Here is a 19,529-nt window from a genome sequence, read left to right as displayed (position 1 = left end):
AGCCCCTGTTATCAAGACAGTCTGGCAGCCTCTTCAGTGCTGGAAAGTGCCGCACAGCCGGCAGCGCAGCCAAGTTCACGTCGCTCGGCAGCAGGGTTGCCACCTTTCTTTCTAGTTTCGTCTCTTTGAGGTATGCACGTGTTCAATTTACAATTTAACAAAAATTCGCCGCAATGTGTGAAATACCCCATAAAATATATGACCAAATGCAGCCAAAACTGCACCCATCCCAGTGATACACCCGACTAATAATGATTTTCCACGCTTTTGCATATGTAACCGACGAATTGCCACGACCAGCAGCAACAACAGCAAAATGGTCCAACGTCTGACGCTCCGGAGACGCCTGTCCTACAACACACGCTCCAACAAGCGCCGCATGTAACTAGCATAGTGCTCCATGGATATCCCAGTGTATTAATATTTGATCTTTACCGACCCACAGTGTTCGCACGCCTGGTGGACGTCTGGTGTACCAGTATGTGAAGAAGAACAAGACCGTGCCCCGTTGCGGCCAGTGCAAGGAGAAGTTGAAGGGCATCACCCCCTCCCGTCCCAGCGAGCGTCCCAGGATGTCCAAGCGCCTGAAGACCGTGTCGAGGACCTACGGAGGAGTCCTGTGCCACAGCTGCCTGCGCGAACGCATCGTGCGCGCCTTCCTCATCGAGGAGCAGAAGATCGTCAAGGCCCTGAAGAGCCAGCGCGAGGCGCTCGTCAAGCCGGTAAAGGCGCCCAAGGCCAAGCCCGATCCCAAGAAGAAGCCAGCTGCCGGAGCCAAGGGCACCAAGGCCGGCGCCGGCAAGGTCACCAAGGGTGGTCCAGGCGGCAAGGGAGTCGCTGGCAAGAAGCCCGGCCAGAAGCCAGCCGCCGGAAAGCCCAGGAAGTGAACAGCCCCCGCTACGAGTTCGGTGTACTGCTAAATAACTTTTAAAATAAATTGTTTTTCCAATCGGATTTGTTGTTCCACTTTGTATTATTTGTTTTGTAGTCTATGTTGCGCTTCTTATTTGAGGCACAGTCCTCCAAATCGGGAGGTTATCAATGAAATACTCCAAAATGTAAAAGATCCTGTTTAAAAGATGTTTGGTACGGCAGGCTACAACCCAAAATGCTTGTTTCAGTCAAAGGGTCTTATCTAGAAAATGTGTCAATCCTTCAAATTCGTTTTGGATAACCGAATTGTGTCGGGTTGATTATAAAAAAATATTATAATTCAAGGATAGGTAACAAATGGTTGCATATCTCAAAAAACAAAAGAGAAAATGTAGTTAATGGAAAATCGAATGGTATTCTTATCCATCGTAAATAACATTTTACAAAGAATTTTCTAAGTCAATCTTTAGTTTTTAAGCATACAAGTCGGGATTTCTTTCTTTAATAATAGAAATAAGGGATGCAGTTTTAGTTTACATATGTATTTTTGTTTGTGATTGACACAACGTGTTAACAATTAAATTTTGTAACTCAAAAAAAAAAAATCTTTACTATTTAAATGTTTCAGTAGCGAAAAAACAATGCAATCAAAATGTTTGACTTTCTGTTGGTTCGCTGCTTAGAGTGCTCACTGTATGTTTTGACAAGTTAACCAGGGTTGCAGAGTTGCCATCTGCAGAAAACAGCTGTTCTGCAGAAACACTTCGAATTTTCTTGAAAATCACGTAAGTTGCTGATTTTTTGGTTTTTCTTGAGACTACGATTGTTATCCCTTGCACAGGATGTCGGGAACAAAGGTGCTGCGCTCCCTGCTCCACGAACTGCGCCAGGCTTCTCCAAATGGCTGCATCAAGGACTCGCTAGCGGCGCGCTACGTTTTGGCGCAATACAAGAAGTTTGCGACCACGGAACAGCAGGTGTGCAAGGCCCGCAATGAAGCCACCTTCCTGGGGCAGACCTACTTGACCTACTTGGCCAGCCAGCGCCAGTACCTGGAGCTCTACAAGGAATTCCATGGGAGGGGCGAGAGATCCGTAAGGGATACCGCCGACTTGGTGGGCTTCAAGCTGCCCTCGGATCCCAAGTGATCGTTATCTGTGTAGATCCTAGTTATGTAGTTGCTAGCGTAGTGCGAATAAAGCGTGGCTAAAGTTGCTAAATCTGTGCTTTTTTGCCCTCTACTGAATCATCTGCCTAAGCATGGTCATAACGCGGTAAGTCACGCTCATCAACTAAAGGGAAAATCATATATTATATGGAAAAATCAAAAATCACCACATCCTACCTGCTTAAAGGTATCCAGCGATATGGACAGGTAACCCATGGCACTCAGTTCCACGGGCTGCTGTGCCCGTATAATGATTATCAGCAGGTACTTCTTATAAGCTGTAGAAGCGTTGTGAAAATCATGATTGTACACGGCATGGGCCACCTGGGCACTCTGCAAGAAATGTTGGTTATTGGGAAAACTTACGAACCCTGCAATAACCCACCAAATCCAGGACTTGCTGACCGTAATAGCACACCAAGTACACCTGCATGACCGAAGTCCCAATAAAAATCACATAGGTACAGCCCTCCAAAGAGACTCCCTGAAGAAGGGTGTACACCGCCACTGTGCAAAGAACCGATGCGGTGGTCAGTAGGCTCAAAAGAAGCGATCCTCCAAAAATCTCATTCAGATCGTTTTGCATACTGTTGGGAAATGTAAAGCAGATTTTGAATTGAAATATTGCCCATTATTTTTGTCTTACCTGACCAGGAAAACTTGCTTATCCACAATTTTCGCCAGGAACTGTCTATCTTCATAATCGTTCTCCACACTGGGCTTGTGATCCTCCAAAGATTGTATAATGCCCCTGAAGTGGAGATTAATCTGAACCTGAAAGTAAATTAGCCAGATGTCCGCGCCAATGTTTGAGATGACCATTTGAGTGCTGTGCAGCCATTCCAGAACATATATTCCCAAGTAGATCCAACTCGATTGCCTTTCAGGATTAAATATAAAGTAGGGATAGCAGTGCATGTAGGTAAATCCATGATGGGTAAAATAAGATATAACCGACGTAATAATCGGACCGATGACAACCATTATCGACGATCCAATGTAAATAATAACCAAGTATACGAATGACTTCGACCAATAGTGGTCGTTCACCCGATGATAAATCCTGTCCAGCGTGGTCTTCGGATAAATTGTGGCCAATTTGGAGTTCAGACTTTGGATGGCATCGCGTTGCAAGGCAGTGGCGTATTTGGTATCCGAGTTGATGACATATGTGACCAGAGTACTATAACGCATGATCAGCGGTATGTTGTCAATGGTTTTAGCTTCAACTATCCGAAATATCATGAATCCCACGCAGACGCTGTGACTGGCTAGGCACAGAAAGCGATACACTCGGTATAGTATCCTCTGGGATCGGGTCTTTGGAACGCCAAGCACATCGTAACCCATCATCCAAAAGACCGTTGCGGGAAATCGAGAAAAATCCTCGTAGCTGTACTGCACTGGTTCCATTTTAAAGGTGTTCTGTGTCTACTTGTCCTCAGGGAAGTTGTATTTATAAGGCATAGTCCTGTGAGAGTGACTTGCGGTTTTGTAGTGGGAATATCGTGCCTTTAATCAATTAAGCATGGCGTTGAAAAGCTTTAATAATTAATATTAGTTTTTTGAACTTACACAACTATTTAAAGTATGCAGGCTTATCTTCGGCATATTATATATTAATTGTACTTTGTAATTATGCTTGAAGTAATATACATTAAAAAGCTTGGTGATGGCTATGGTTATTTCACATATGTACAATATGAATTAGCGTTCTAGTGAATGGCAAAGAGCAGACAATAAAGACAACACATAAAATAAAATTAACATTAATTAAGATCAATTGAAAGATGTGCAGAATCAAAGTTGCAATAACCAAGGCCAACTGGGTTATGAACAATACATAAGTTGATGTACCCTTATATTAGGAGCCTTTATAAGAGTATATCTAGTCAGATATATAAAGGTCATACATTTATTAAGTGACAAGGTCTCAAGTACGGGAATTCCTTGTGGTTTCACACCTTTGCCAGCTTAAACGTACTTCGCTTGAACTTAGAGGTGAAAATGACAATAATAGAACCTGAGGTTAAATGTAACAAGTTTTCCATGTCTTTAAAGCTCGTCTGGTTTTAATGGTTTTATTCAGTTGGAACCTAATTTAATTAGATTTCGGTTATTAACACTTAAGCAGCCCGTTTCTGTGCCCATTCCCGCACTTGCCCATAAAAATGTGTACGCATAATAATGCTGTTTGACTGGGAGAAGCAACCACTTTGGTCACTTGGCTTGCACTTAATAATTTCCATAAATGAGCTCCTCAGCTTTCTTGGGCGTGTTTACCGCTTCTTTGTTGCTGCACTTGTCTTTGTTGCTTTTGCTTTTGTTGTTGACATAAATGAAATTCTTGCACACAGCAACAATTGGCATGGGAGTCGTCCGCTCTATAGGTTCTATCCGACTTCTGACTGGAATGCTAAGCAGCAAGGAGCTGTCTGGCTATCAACGTGGCTGCTGACATTGCAGCAACCTTTAAACTGAAAGGTGTTACCCTGATATGCGAAAGAGCTTCAGTATCTTAAGCGGCTACTGAAATAGAGCGTTTATTCATAACTAAGTGATCCAAATCCACAAGGGAATATAGTTATTGGTCCCTGATAAATAATACTTTATTAAAAAAATTGTTATTTCGATTATAGTAATCAGTTTAGGATAGTTATAAAAAGATATCAGGTTCATTTTAGGAATCCGTCTCAACCTTTAAACTGAAAGGTGTTACCCTGATATGCGAAAGAGTTTCAGTATCTTAAGCGGTTACTGAAATAGAGCGTTTATCATCATTCATAACTAAGTGATCCATATAGAGATTTCTTAAAAATCCACAAGGGAATATAGTTATTGGTTCCTGATAAATAATACTTTATTAAAAAAATTGTTATTTCGATTATAGTAATCAGTTTAGGATAGTTATAAAAAGATATCAGGTTCATTTTAGGAATCCCTCTCAACCTTTAAACTGAAAGGTGTTACCCTGATATGCGAAAGAGTTTCAGTATCTTAAGCAGTTACTGAAATAGAGCGTTTATCATCATTCATAACTAAGTGATCCATATAGAGATTTCTTAAAAATCCACAAAGGAATATAGTTATTGGTTCCTGGTAAATAATACTTTATTTGAAAATTCGTATTTCGATTATAGCAATTAATTTAGGATAGTTATCAAAAGAATCCATCTCATAAATTTATTCATAGAGACTAATTTACAAGATACATTGATACAAGATATTTAGTTAACAACTTAAAGTACGAATTTTTTGGGTTAAGTATTTAAGTAATACTTCTGGGCTCCTAAATAATTTAATTTTATTATCTCTTTTTTAATCTCAGCTAAAACAAAGTCCGAAGTCACCCTAAGGTATCTTAGCCCAAAGATGCAAGACACTCATAACTCGTATCTTCATTGCTCGATGCATCTTAATGGTTTTGTTTTGATTTTGTTGCTTCATGTCTAACCTATAACAACCATTCATTTATTGGCCCCACACTATTGCACAATTTCCAAGTCGGTCATCCATTGTTTGACGAGTTCTTATTTCCGAACCATTCTGGTTCAGCAAGCTTTACACTCGTAGACCCATAGATATATACGAGTTCAGACCCATGTTGAACTTCTCTCATCAATTTTACTACTGTTTTACACTGCATATGTTATTTATTCATTAGTTTCAATTGGCCGCCAACTGTTGCCTCCCATTTTCTTCTGTTCTTCGAAGGCAGCTGAAAGCGATGCCCCATATATTATGTATATCCACCAAAGAATTGCACTTGCAAAAGCAACTCAAACATTAATGGGACATTCGAAGAGATTTATGTGAGGCAACTATGCGTCACAATAGACCCAGGTCTGCTTAAATTAGAAGCAGATATTTAGGCCGTCTCTCTGCTTATAGTTGGTCCAATTCTTCGGATGAGATGGATGAGAACTGTGGTATATACTTGGTATATAAGTAAGCAAATAAAAAGGGAAATATCCTGTCCAGTCATCAAGACACCGGAAGGTGCCTGGTGTCGGGATATCGCCGTCTCACTAAATACTTTATGAGGCTGAGGCGCCTTTGTAAATCTCCTTTTTTGCCGTCTGGCTCCATCTAAAATAAACACAGCGAACCGGGACCCGGGAAACAGATCCGGTGCATAGACAACGGCAAACACCCTAAAACCCAGAAGAAAACACAGGGAAAAACAACAACTGCAGCGGGTAGATGAATGGCTGGCGGAACAAAGAGCACGCAGAGAGTCTGAAATGGGCAACAGGCTGGCCAAGAGACGTCTGGCCTGGTGCAAAATATAATGGCCAAGAGGTGGCGAAGGTGGCTGGCCATTTGCCCGGCAATCAAATCAATGGTCAGGGGTTTTGTCCTCCAGCGCGGCAGCATTAATCGGCATAAAGTACAATATCTCACACCCCTCCAAGTACCGATGCGATTTCAATATTCATTATTCAGTCGGTGGTGGGGGTGGTGGATTATAGAGTGGATTGCCCGCACGCCAAAAAAATATTAAAAATTTAAGGTGATATCTATAGATATACTGCGAAAAGAAAACCTCTGAGCATAAATGTTGTTTTATAGATTACAAAAAATAAAGTGTGACTTTCAACAAAATACAATTTGCATAATTCTTTTAAATTTTTTGATCTATTGGTTGGATTATCACAAAAAAATATATTTTAAATACCTTCTTTCTACGATTTATCTCTTGGGAGCTTTTAAAGAGATACAAATATTTTCCTTGATAAAAAATTATTTTCCCTTACATATAATAGTAATAATTCTAATTTCTAAGAACATTTTTTGTATGTAAGCTAAGTTTACTAAATGAAAGAAATGTTTTATAAAATGAAAAGTAGCTGTCCGAATTTCAAATCCTTGATGAGGGACATTTTTTTGGTTTTAATCAAACATTTTTAAAACATTTAAGATTTTCTATCTGTGCATTGGTTTTTAAGCTCCCGACAGTGTATGACTTTGCAAACACTGTTTGCATTATGCGCAGAACAGACCCATCTCTGACCACAAGGACAACAAGGACCAGGAGCACCAGAGCTACTGCGCTTTTCACTTTCCCATTTATTAATGAATTTATTGGCCCGCCTGCGTTTGATGCGCAAATGCATTTTCGCATTCATCGTGAAAATGACAGGCACTGAAAGGGGGAAAACTAAATGGACAATTGCAGGGGGTTTGGATTGCGGGGGTGTTTGGTATTGGTCGAGGACGAGTCAAGGGTAGATCACGCATAGCGTTTATCATAGCTTTTGTTTTGGATACGTTTCAGCTGCTTCCGTTTCCAAAGCGACCGAGTGGGTGGGTGGCTGTCCTTAGATCCTGGCAGCTGTCGCCCGAAGGACCCGAACCTGTGTAATTAATAGTGCGGAAATTTGGTAATTCTCCGATTACAACAGTCATTGCTGTCTAGCAGAGTAATACCAACGAGCAAATCCAGGACTGGAACAGGACAAAACACCGAAAAATACAAAAGGAATTGTCTTTCACACTATTTTGGTAGAATGTTAAAGAAAATTGTTTTGGAGTCTTATACTTATAGCTGTTTTTATTGGTTTTCATATATTTAATGTTTCTAAAAAACCTTAACCTTTCACATGACATTTTGGTATTATTATTCAAAATACTAATAAATCCCAAAACCTAATAATATATTTTTATTAAATTAACAAATTCATAACAATAAAAAGTAAAAGTATTATTTATTATTTTAACATTGGAAAAGAGCCACGTGTCTGAAATGACTATTTAAAATAGTATTATCAGCATCTTTTGAAATGTTTGAGGATTTTTGTACATTACATGTTAAGTTTACAACTTAAAATACATTTTTATTGTTCTTTAGTTAAAATAAGAATATTTGTATGATATAGGGGAGAGGCAGGAGTTAATGGGATCGACAAATGTCAACACACTGACTTATCCCTTGAAAAACCCACTATAAAGCCTCGTCTGCCTTATAGAGACTTTCTTTTTGGAAATTGTTTGCTGGGTGTTCGGTAACCGGTTCTCCTGCCAGTTCTCTCGCTCTCTCGGCTTCTCAATTTCTCTGTTTTTCTCGCCGCACTCGCGTTGCTCATTCGCCGCATCGGCCCGAGTATCTGGCTTTTTGCCGGCGCTCAGTTCCCGCTGAACATCCGAGGCAAACGGTTCGCTGCGTTTGGGCCTGGTTTTATTAGTATTTCCCGATTCTGTTCGATCCGATATTCCGTGTGCTGTGCTCTATTCTATTCAATTTCCGAGCTCCCGAGCCATGTGAAGTGCAGGCATCTCGATAGGCCTAAGAAATTATAGTTCGTCGTCGCTGATAAGGCCTTTGACACGATAACGATCCATATTTAATTATGATTGTGCCAAAAACTGTGCTCTGACTACGCAAATTGCAAGTGAAATCCGTCGGCAAAGAAAATCTGCGGTAAATGTGGTGTTCCCCTCCTAAAACCAAATAAGAAAATATAATAATTATATCGTGATCACCTCAAAAATTGTTATTTACATTTTAAATTTATATAACGGTGGTGTGGCTACTACTCTCCTTAAAGAAGTTGTTGTTGCTGTTGTTGTTATTGTTGTTGTTCTGGTTCTGGTGGCTGGGATGCTCCCCTAGTTGCTGCCTAACCCGTTTATGTTTTACTCGACTTGGCCAACTGCACACGCACATACAGACAATGCATCAAGTTGCTGTTCTGGCGCATCCATGAGATACACAGAAAGAAAGACCAAATTGGTACAATGATTAGGATGGGTATATTATAAAGTCAGAACTTGACTTATAAACATTCAATTTGATATAAATTACAGAAATTATTTAAATTGGGAAGCGAAACGAGATATTATAATCATTTCAAATTGATATTAATTGTTATATTTAAAATCATTGAGCTGTGACTTTTTAATGCAAGGTATTTTAAATTAATTCACCTATTATATATTCCTGTAAATTATTATCCCTTTCAATAAATCTTCTCTTAATATTATCAAAAAATCAAAATGTTAAATTACCTGATTTGATTTGACAGCGGGATGCTCTTTCTCCTTGTGTATCTTTAAGATACACGTACTTGCCGCACACACCTTCTGTCGCTGTGTTTCCTTATTGACTTCGCCCCTCCCCCCGCCACCCCTGGGGCAATGTTTATTTTTGTTTGCTCGCCCAGCAAGCGGGAAAAACAAGTTTTTTTCTTTGAAACCAAAACAACAAGCCAACAACTACAGCAACCACAGCAGCAGGAGCACGGCAACTGCGCCGCAACTCTTGGCTCGCTTTGCTTTTGGAAAATACTTGGGGAAAAGTTCAAGTGAAGACAACTGTTGCATTCAAAATACCACAGAAAAAAACGAAAAAAAATTAAAAAATAAATACACACATTTATGTGCAAGTGTCGGGTGTTGGGTGAGAGCGGAAAATGCGTTAATTAGCGGATAAAAAAGTATATGCCAGTGACTCGAATTAAGTCGTTAATCAAAAGCCGGGACGAGATCGTGTGTAATTAGCAAAATAACGTGACATATGCAAACAAAGCGGAAAAAACGAAGATATGTCGACGCATGTGAAAGTTGATTTTGGAAAAATGTTCAAAAAAATAACAAAAAGTGTGTGGTGTGACATAAATAATTAATTTTTAGTGAGGCGATAAAGAGCAAAGCCAGCGAAATCCCCACAAAAATTGTCATGCAACAAGTGTTTGCCACATGTCCGCTATGTTTTTTCTTGTGTCTCTTGTGTAATTCCGCTCTCACGCCAAAAAAACCACTACTTTTTAAGTCTGGAACCCCACGATAAACAACCGTTCTGAATCATACCCCCTATATATCTCACATATCATATCATATCGCAGAGAGCCGGGACCCAAATAGGGAGTATCGAGAGCAAGATGGGCTTCTCATCGGCCCTGCAAAGTCGGGCCGCCCACGAGGCGCTGATCGTTCGCCAGGACGCCGAACTCCGGCTCATGGAGACCATGAAGAGGTCCATCCAGATGAAGGCCAAGTGCGACAAGGAGTACGCCATCAGTCTGACAGCTGTGGCCCAGCAGGGTCTCAAAATCGATCGGGCTGACGAAATGCAAGGTAAGGCACGCGATTCTAACCCATTTGCACCTCCGATAAGATAGTCTTCCCAATTATTTGCTCAATGATTCCTGCACAAGTGTAGTTCCCTCTTGATACGGTACTCTTTTACTTTGCTCCGAGATTAGCGTACTTTTAATCAGAACTCGTATCTTTTAAAAACCTTACTTTTATGAAGGAAAGGTCTGATCTGCTCTAGAGAGCGTTAATTTGTAAAAGTTCTTCTTAATTTCCGACTGATAAAATAGTGTCGTTTAAGTTTAGTGACGTCTTTTTTTTGTTTTACTTATTATTGTTATTGGAATATAATGCAAAAAATATTTATAAATAACGCCGGATGAATGTGTATTTATCAGTGTTTAAAAACGCTTTGAATGATTTACATTTTTTGCTTTTACTGTGCTACTATTTATTCATTATTATATATATATACGTCAATATATATTATATATACAAGTTTAAAAGTTCTTATATCAAACAAATTGTTTAGCTTTATAGTAAAGCTTTATAAGTAAACAACTTTTGAATTTCGGCGTACCACTTAATATCAGTGTATTTAAATTTATTTTACAATTTTCTAAAGGTTAGATTTATCAGATTTTGAAGATTGATTTTAATAACATTATTGTTTTTAATATGAGAGGTCATATGTATTCGGAAAATCGATAGAGCACATTCTTAACGAAATTATTTTGGCACGACTTAGCAGCTTTGGCTATCCTAAAATTTCTTGTAAAGCCAACATATGTTCCCAAAAACACAATTTATAGCTAAATGGACCGAGTATTATAGTGAGATGGTCGAACTTCAGTGACCTTTTGGGCATTACTCACAATATTGGCTGGGCGGCCAGTGCGGTTACGGCATTCACCAGCATATCATCCATTAGTCAGGGTAAATGTCCGGCATTTATAAGGCAAGTGTCGATAAGCTGGGCGGATGGTACGATGACAGTGTTAATAGCCTCTATACGAACTGGGTGGCGTCAATGGGATGAAGCGAGACATACATTATCTTAAGGGTGGAGAACGAAATGCTGGCCAAATGCACACATATCCCTTCCTGAATTTTCCATTTCGGTGTGAGTTTTGGCAGAGGAGCTTAGAAAACTGCCCAGGGGCTATCGCGTGACTTGATCGCATTTCCAAGTGAATAATACGCGTTAGGTTCTATTTCAAACGACTCGAGATAATCGCCAGACAAGCAAATCGTTTTCAACTACCGTCCACTGGGTGGCATCGTCATCCGGCGGCCAGGACTCGGAATCTTGGTAAATTGGCCTGGCCAAGCTCATCAAAGTGTCGACAAAGTGCAGCTGTCTTGCTCCCCATAGAACACATGAAATTGCTATAATTTGCAGTCAGTGTCAGTGTTTTTTCTTTTTCCATCTTTTTTGTTTGTGTTCGCTTGGGAAATGTTTTCGTTGCTGTTTACATGGCCAAACAAATGTATCCGCTGGATGCGAACTCACGCACACAGCCAAGTGCACAAGAGCGTAGCCGAATGATTTAGTTCGGGCCATTTGATATAGTTTAAACATACGTATATACTCACATATCTCCAATTTCATTCTCTCACCTTGACCATGAACTTGAATCGCTCGATTTGACTGCAGTTTGAAGTCGAAGGTTCAGATTTTGCTGCTTAGCGAAGCGCTAACGTTTTGCCCAAAAAACAAACGTGGCTATTAGGCTATTATATTTTCGATTTTCTTAGCAAATAATTATAATTAACCAAAATCTGGGCAATGTATTTGCCTCACTTCAGCTTAATGCTGGCTCAAAAAAAATGATTCACTGCCCGGGGACTTTCGATTGCACTTTTACCCAACTGTTGAGCGGATAAAACTCCAATGAGTCATGCTCTGGGCAAATTGTGGATTAGCTGCGGTTTTACGGGTTTTAAAACTGTGCCTAATAAAGATATAGTCTGTCATATGACTATGCATTTAAGGAGATGTAACTTGTTGTTATCACTTATAAGCTGGAAAAATATTATAAATTTTTGTGACGCTTTTGAAGTTTATAATAAGTAATGCAAGGAAGCGTAAAATACTTGTTAAACAATTTTACTATTTTTTAAAGTATTGCAACTTGATGTACCCATTAATCAAGTGTACATACATTTTTTGAAAATATAGGTAATTACTAGATGATGGTATTAAATATATAATCGCATATATTTGGCTAAAACTTTCTAAAACTACTGCTTACTTATAGAGTGTCATCACTTTCTCTTTGCAGGCAGCCTGATCACAAAATCCTGGCGATCCTACATGGATGAACTGGACCAGCAGGCCAAGCAGTTCAAGTTCAACGCCGAGCAGCTGGAGGTGGTCTGCGATAAGTTGACCCATCTGTCACAGGATAAGCGAAAGGCCCGAAAAGCCTACCAGGAGGAGCACGCCAAGATCGCAGCACGCCTGAATCATGTGAGTGTTTTGGCCAACACCTTAAATACCCAGAAATTCAGACACCCGACGCGCCCAATTCACAAGGCGAATGAATTATACAAAGACAGGGCACTGGGAAAAATGTGGTGATAATAGAACGTATTCAAAGCTAAATTTTAAGTAGAAAAGTAAACGATAGTATCTGAAATTTCGTACAGGGATCTGAGAAATCAAATTGTGATAACGAAAGATATTCCAAGCTGAAATGTAATAGAAAGAATGTCGGTCTTTGTATCTTTCTATCTTGTAGATAGTATATAGATAGTATCTACTCCCTGATAATTGTGTCTTTTCTTCTGGTGTATGAATTCATTTATTTATGATTGCCATTGAGGAGTCAACCACAATAATAATCATTATGAGCACGGGGCCCCGAGAACCTCAAGCCGAAGCTCCGCCCACAGCCGTCTTTTGTTGACTGCCCATTGTTCGATGTTCTTATATACAATATTAAGTATTTGTATAATCAAAATAAATATTAAGCGTTTCTGCGGAAAAGAAGAAACGACTTGGGGCACATTTAAGCAGCTTAAGAGTCTTGTAAACACACTCGCCGAAAAAAAAAAGAAGGAGAACACCGATTGTTATTGGCGTTGTGGGCCCAGTCGATGTACTAAATCAATAGAAGTGTTTATTTATGAGCCGTGTCGTGCGGCAACAAGTTTATTAACCCAGCGGGCAGAATATTAGAAGAGCTAGAAAAAAGCAACACGAGCATGAAGAAGGGTCAACAAATTGCGAATATTCACGGGTGCTGACACCAAATTAGCATTTCGACAGTCACAAAAGAGCGCGGCGAAACTTCACAACCAATATTCTGGAAAAGGTGGCCTATGGAAAAATGCTTTTTGGCCACATGCGACATCATGTTGTTGCAAACACTGCCAACAAAATGTTGACGATGACCCAAAAAAAATTGTTTTGTTTCATGATTTTGGCATCGAATTCCGCTACTGTTTTATATCTTCCTGCGGCCTTTGTCAAGTCTAAACAAAAGTCTCGTTTGCCATTGCACCGCTCGCCAGCTTACTTTAGTATTATTTATTTATTTATCAAGATACCCATCTATTTTTGTGGCAAACAAGCCTTTTTGCGCCGCAGTTTCGCTGGTGCAAAGCAAAATTTAACGGCCGGCGAGAATGCCAATCAAAATTTCAGCGAATCGTCGATGATTTCCTCAGAATGTTTAACAATGTCTAATGTGTGTACTTCTTGTTGAGCAGCCTAGATAAAACGAGGAATATTTGATTTTATATAAGAGAGAGAATAAAATAAAAAAAAATAGATTAAAGAATTTTATGTGGAAGTTAATAAAAAGACCAAATGCTTTTCAAACTTAATGTGCTTCCCTAAAATGTTTACAAACTGTTTGAGGATTTATTCGTTCCTTCATGGTCAATAGTTTGTAATCAAATAGTAAACTTTGGCAGCACAAAAAAAATAAATAAGAAGTAAAAAAACTGGCAACACATGCTCCAAACTTGCGCCAATCTCAAGTCAATTGACAACAATTTAGCGAAATAGCAATAAAAATTACAAAGCATGCAGACAGCAGCAAAAAAGCGAGGCAGAATTCTGGGTAAAAGACCCCGAACTCGAGTGGAAGATGAGAGCCCCGATTCTCCTCACCGGGTTCTAGGTCTCCAACGTCTTTGGCTCTGTTTTTTTCATTTTCTTTATTGGACTTTGACTTTGTAATATTTGCGCAATGGATTGAACAGAACAGAACGGCAGCAAAAACCTGAGTTATGGTCGAGAGAGCGGTATACAAGAACTCATCGAGGAATTGTTGCTGTGTTGTTGATTTAATAAGTGTCTAGAAATGGGTCGACCAGTCGACCAGTCGGTTGGCCTCTGCAGTTGGACGGAATCGGTTCTATATGGTCGTGTTCTGGTGCTGATGGATGGAATTGCAGTATGGTGTTGATGGATTGGCATTAGATTATTATTATTGGGGGCAGGCAAACAATCCAGTCGTTTAAGATTGAAGTAAATTGATTAAGACGATGACGTTAAGATGTAGAGCCTATGGACTAGGAAATTGTTTCAGAAAATCACTCACGAGTAATGACAGTTGCCTACCACATTAACTAATAAATTAACTATAAATTGGAACTAATAGTATTATCTTTGAGAGTCTGATTTTTATCTTTTGCAAAATAACATTTTTATTGATCTAAGCACATGTTAAGCCATAAAAATACGAAGAATTTTATCTTTTCACAAACTGCATTGTTAAAAATTTATTTTCCCATAAACAGCTTCTAATTATATAGTATTTACTGCTTAAAAATATTAACCTACGCAGTTGTTTTGCACTTAAAATGATTTATTTATTATCTTAACATTTTACTGCTCATTTAAAAGTACTTTTGTAAATATCAAGCAATTGCGTTCTGACTGTTACAATTATGATTGCGAGTTCCAGGAAAAGCATTTACAACTTTTTATGACTGTAGACTAAAAAAGAAGGCAAATTTGCTGTCATTAAGGGGAAACTCAATCACTTTATTCAGGCTGTCATCGCAATATTCAGGAAAACATTTTGGCCAACTGTGAGTTTGGTTATTAATTGAAAACACTTAAGGGCGCCCGACTCGCCCTCCACTTTCGGCTAATGGATATGGAATTGGTTTTAATGTATCTTTGTATCTGCTGGCCTGTCAAATCTACTGCACACGCCCAGCGAAAAACGCATTAGGGTGCTGAGCTTCCGGGCGGATTTTCCAACGCTTTTCCACACACACATGACAGCTTTGCTGGGGCTTCACAGACAGATATTTCCCCCTCGTATTCTATTGATAAACCGCAAAAGGCATGCTAAAATGCCTAGAATCGATACATTTCCATCGGGTGGCATTGAAAACATTGCGGCGAATCGTACTCGTATTAATTACAATAAGTTCAATTCAAGTTTCTTTATGACGTCGTGACGTCAAGCAGAACAACAACACAATCGGTCGTCTGTGTTTTCGTCTTTGGTATTCCAGATAAGCCGATAAGATATGACTTTGAAGTGGGCGAAGGGGGCGCCAGTCCAAGTGGAGGAGCACAAACAAGCGAGTGCAGTGGCCACATCAAATGTATCTATCAAATGCACATGGCCCGGGTTGGGAGCACACTTGAAGATACTTAACGAATGGCATGCAAAAGCCAGCGCTTGATTGAAATTCCCCCATTAAACTTGTTCTTAGGGGGTTTGGTAATGTTATTTGAGAGACGGCGCCAGAGTTATTTTCATTTTTATTTTTGAACCACCCCTTAGTCCTGGCAAGTCTTTCACCGTTTCACCCCGAGTTCCGACACCGAGTTCTTTTACTGGAGTCAATTGGATCCGCACACAAAAGCCTTTGGACATGCCTTTTAATTGAGCTGCATTGACCTGTGCCCGAAGTTCTCAAGTGTCTACAAAGTTTTCCCCCAATGCATAATTGCCGCACGCACGTACAGCCCCAGAAAAAGGTTCATATAAATGCGAGGCTTAGGGGAAAATACACAAAAAAAAATTATATTGTCTAAATTTTAGATCTGTTAGACTATTTGTAATATGCATTTAAAATCTTATCTATATCATTTGAATTGCATCTACATATTATTATATCATACGTTGCGAATTCGTTCAAATATAACAAATGTTGTTGCATATCTTTAAGTTTTTTTTAATAATTCGAACCTTAAAAATATAATAGATTATTAGTATTTAGTATTTTAAATGTTCTATTGTAATTTCAACTATTTCAAACTTTATACCAATGATTTATTTTCTCCCCGTGCATTTGGGGATGATTTTGACTGAATAAAGTTAATGCAAATCTAAAGTTGGAAACCGACTTTTGGTAATCTCGACCAACTAAAACAATGCGATACGGCTGGACTATCATCTGACAGCACTGGGAAAAAGGCTTCGCACCACATGATAAATGGAGACCCGAATCTGAGCCAAGTACAGGGTCGCAAATGCGTTTCGTATATTACCATTTCGGGGCATAAATTCTGGATGTCTTGATCCCTAAATGCTATGCACATAAAATGCCAAAAACAACTTAACTCAGTTGGTCGTCTGCGTGGGGGTTTTGTTTTTTTTTTTTGGTTTTTTGGGGAAAAAGGAGACTGGGGAAGCTACAAAAGTTTCTTGACATTGCGACAAAAGCTGCACAAATTGCAGGCACAGGCACACATGCTGTTGTCTCTTGACGGGTACAACTTGTAGATACTTTTGTATCTGTTTATCGGCTAGTCACTGCCATAAGTTGTGTCGGCCTGTAAAGCCCAGTGATTTCAAAAGTTTTGCAGCTGCGAACTTGCTGAAATACGAAATGCCCAACTGCACGCAGTACATAAAAATTAGAGCTGATATTTGTTTGTTGACAACAAACATGGGGCACAAAGTTTGTTTTTCCATTCGTTGCGAGGGGGCGGTATTGGATAACGATTTGTTTGGGCGTTTTTTTTTTGGGGGGGCAGTTGTTAAAAAGCAAACTTGTGGTGGTCGCCGGACGACGTCATGGCGTGCTGCGACTGGCGTCGAACACCCGGGGTTGGTTTTCCCCAACTTCCGATCCCCAACTCCACATCTCCCCATCGAAACGTCTACCCCAAACAACCCAAGGGGGTTGCTAGCATAATTGCCACATAATAACCTCGACTGCGGCGCCACTTGGAGTTGCCACGGCCAGTTCCGGCTGCAGTCCGCTGACTCATCTGCCGAGGGGCAAGTTGCAACTTTCGTTTTTGCCCAGCCTCGAATGTTTGCGGAACTATTAACCAGCCATCCAGCCGCATCGAGATCGTCTGGGCGACATAAATGCACTGGTCGGATGGATGCAGTCAGAGAAAATGTCCCAGAAATCTTTATCTATCTATATAAAATCTCTTAAGATATAATATTAAACCATAATTGGTTAACAGTGGAAAGTCATAATAAACCTAAGTTAGGCACTTAAGTTTAAGATATTAAAATTCTCCTGAGATCGCCATAGCTATCAAATGGTATAACAGGTGTCTTATAAATTGTTATTAACATTTTTTGGTGTTAAGATATCTAAGTATAGATATTTTAATGAATGTTTGTTGGTGGATTTGTTGTTAAACTATAGTACTATCTTATTAGATTTTGTCCTAATATCCCAAAATATTTTTGTGAGACCCTTTTCATTGCTATCCCTTTTTTCTGAGTGTAAGCGAAAAGCGTGTTTGCCAAACTCAAAGTCTCGAAGGCCCTGATGATGATTACTTCCGCCAAACAGTGACATTTTCCACGTGGCGAAGCAATTCCCTCGCTTAATGCAATCGGGCGTTCGGCTGGAGAAATCTGTCTGCAAAGTCTTTGTCTGCCAAAAATAAAAAGATATCATTTCGCTTTGACATATCGGAAATAAACCTAAATGTGGCCGCGGAAATATTTCGTTAAAGGTTATAACCTTGAATCTTGAAGACATTCATAAATTTTCCACCACATAAGTAAAGCGTTTTTTATTTTATTTGTTATGTAGTTTTCCTCTCAACACTATATGTAAATTGAAATTAAAATACTTTTGCTCGCTTTCTCGTTTTTCATTCTGTGATTTATTTGCCTCGTTATTGGATTTCGCCGTAATACATTCCCTTTTAATTCGAAAATATCATCAATTATGTTTGTTGATTCTGCCAGCCTGCTGGATTTGCGGCTTTTGTAGTTTCTTGTTTATGGGATATGGAACTAAGGTGCGGTATCATTTCAGTCTGCTGCCCTGTTGTTATTTTTCTCCAATAAATACTTTTCCTATAGGGAGGGTCGCCCCTGGGTCTGGCCCATTCGCCCACGCCTTCATTTGATCTGAACACCAGCAGCCAAATTGTTTACTTATAGGCGAAACGCCAAGAGAAAAAAAAACGAAATCATGTTTATTTATAAACAAAAATATCTTGTGTGCTAAATGACGACAAATTATAGCTATTTCATAGCCGCTAATTTTCTAAAGAAATGAATACACACATCAAGCTGGGGATTACACTTTTTAGCTCCTCATTTAAGGCCTGCACGTGCCTTTTTTTTTAATTTCAGGAAGTCCGCTGTGGTGGCAAATTGAGTTAAGCCCGTTGGACAACCGCAAAAATGGCCAAAATAAATGGGGAAAAGTTGTGCAACGAAGGTGGTTTGAGTTTGGGTTTGGGTTTTGAGTGACAGAAGGATGGAGGATGGTTCCACAATGTGCAATGTCAAGGATCAGGGTTGACGGGTTGCCAAGTGAATGGCAGGCAGACAGGACTTCAGCCGGGATGAGTTCCATTCCGTTCCGGACGCCTACAAAGCATAAAAGTCACCGGGTCCACAGGATGGGTTTACAGTCCTGGCTGAAATTCTAATAAAACCCGAAACTGTCAACAAGCTACAGTGGGCTATGTGGAGTGGGAATGGGGATAAATTGAAATTTGCATTATGTCCAGAGTGACACGACTCGGATATTATTATGCAGACATGGTTGAGTTTCACTTGAATTCTGTCTGAGTTTAGAAACCCTTTCCTCACTAGCACAACACCTTGTTTCACAGTCTTTTACAAGGCAATTACTGTAGTATTAAAAAACGAACACCTTAGCTCCTGAAGATATTAATGTTGTTTAATATAACCAAAAATACAACAGAAAAATCGATCTTAATATTTAATTATAGTAAATATATATTTATTTAGATTATTTTTTGAAAGCTATTTTGTTTTTGACGAATGTGGTTTTGTATAGTTTCATATTTCAAGGTTATACCATTTTTGGGATCTAAATTTCTGATTTATAGTGATGAAAAAATAATATAAATAATTTTTCGCTTAGTTTTCTAGAATAATTCTATTTTAAAAATAATAAAATATTTTAAAGTTAATACTTACGAACTGACATTAAGCTATATTCAAAAATAAAAACAAACAGATTTCAAAAATATTTTAGTAAGAAAAACACAATTGTCTCTGTTATTTCTCCCATCACT

The 19,529-nt window shown here is 39.3% G+C and overlaps 4 protein-coding genes across 8 annotated transcripts in view; 3 read left to right on the top strand and 1 right to left on the bottom strand.

Annotated features, from left to right (window-relative positions):
- The first annotated feature begins 89 nt into the window (after positions 1 to 89).
- On the top strand, positions 90 to 954 carry LOC119562921 (60S ribosomal protein L34). Its single transcript, XM_037876070.1, has 3 exons — positions 90 to 130; positions 304 to 381; positions 446 to 954. Exons 2-3 carry the CDS (start codon positions 317 to 319, stop codon positions 885 to 887), a joined length of 507 nt encoding a protein of 168 aa, XP_037731998.1. The 5' UTR covers positions 90 to 130; positions 304 to 316; the 3' UTR covers positions 888 to 954.
- Positions 955 to 1,570: 616 nt separating this feature from the next.
- LOC119562922 (protein FMC1 homolog) lies at positions 1,571 to 2,093 on the top strand. Its single transcript, XM_037876072.1, has 2 exons — positions 1,571 to 1,658; positions 1,715 to 2,093. The coding sequence occupies exon 2, from the start codon at positions 1,716 to 1,718 to the stop codon at positions 2,019 to 2,021; it is 306 nt and encodes a 101-aa protein (XP_037732000.1). The 5' UTR covers positions 1,571 to 1,658; position 1,715; the 3' UTR covers positions 2,022 to 2,093.
- Positions 2,027 to 3,755, bottom strand: LOC119562920 (odorant receptor 85f). Its single transcript, XM_037876069.1, has 5 exons — positions 3,617 to 3,755; positions 2,688 to 3,553; positions 2,427 to 2,628; positions 2,219 to 2,374; positions 2,027 to 2,165 (listed from the first exon to the last, which is right to left on the bottom strand). Exons 2-5 carry the CDS (start codon positions 3,452 to 3,454, stop codon positions 2,112 to 2,114), a joined length of 1,179 nt encoding a protein of 392 aa, XP_037731997.1. The 5' UTR covers positions 3,455 to 3,553; positions 3,617 to 3,755; the 3' UTR covers positions 2,027 to 2,111.
- Positions 3,756 to 8,176: 4,421 nt separating this feature from the next.
- Positions 8,177 to 19,529, top strand: part of LOC119548378 (tyrosine-protein kinase Fer) — a 30,020-nt gene continuing 18,667 nt past the window's right edge. For all 5 annotated transcript variants that reach the window (XM_037855634.1, XM_037855625.1, XM_037855609.1 and 2 more), the window contains exons 1-3: positions 8,177 to 8,462; positions 9,886 to 10,117; positions 12,361 to 12,548. In XM_037855634.1, coding sequence (XP_037711562.1) covers positions 9,922 to 10,117; positions 12,361 to 12,548 — 384 coding nt within the window. In that variant the 5' untranslated portion in view covers positions 8,177 to 8,462; positions 9,886 to 9,921. The remainder of the gene's footprint in view (positions 8,463 to 9,885; positions 10,118 to 12,360; positions 12,549 to 19,529) is intronic.

Source organism: Drosophila subpulchrella, chromosome 3R (assembly GCF_014743375.2).
Source record: "Drosophila subpulchrella strain 33 F10 #4 breed RU33 chromosome 3R, RU_Dsub_v1.1 Primary Assembly, whole genome shotgun sequence".
NCBI lineage: Eukaryota > Metazoa > Arthropoda > Insecta > Diptera > Drosophilidae > Drosophila > Drosophila subpulchrella.
The sequence above is the reverse complement of the archived record's forward strand: the minus strand, read 5'-3'. Positions and strand labels throughout refer to the sequence as shown.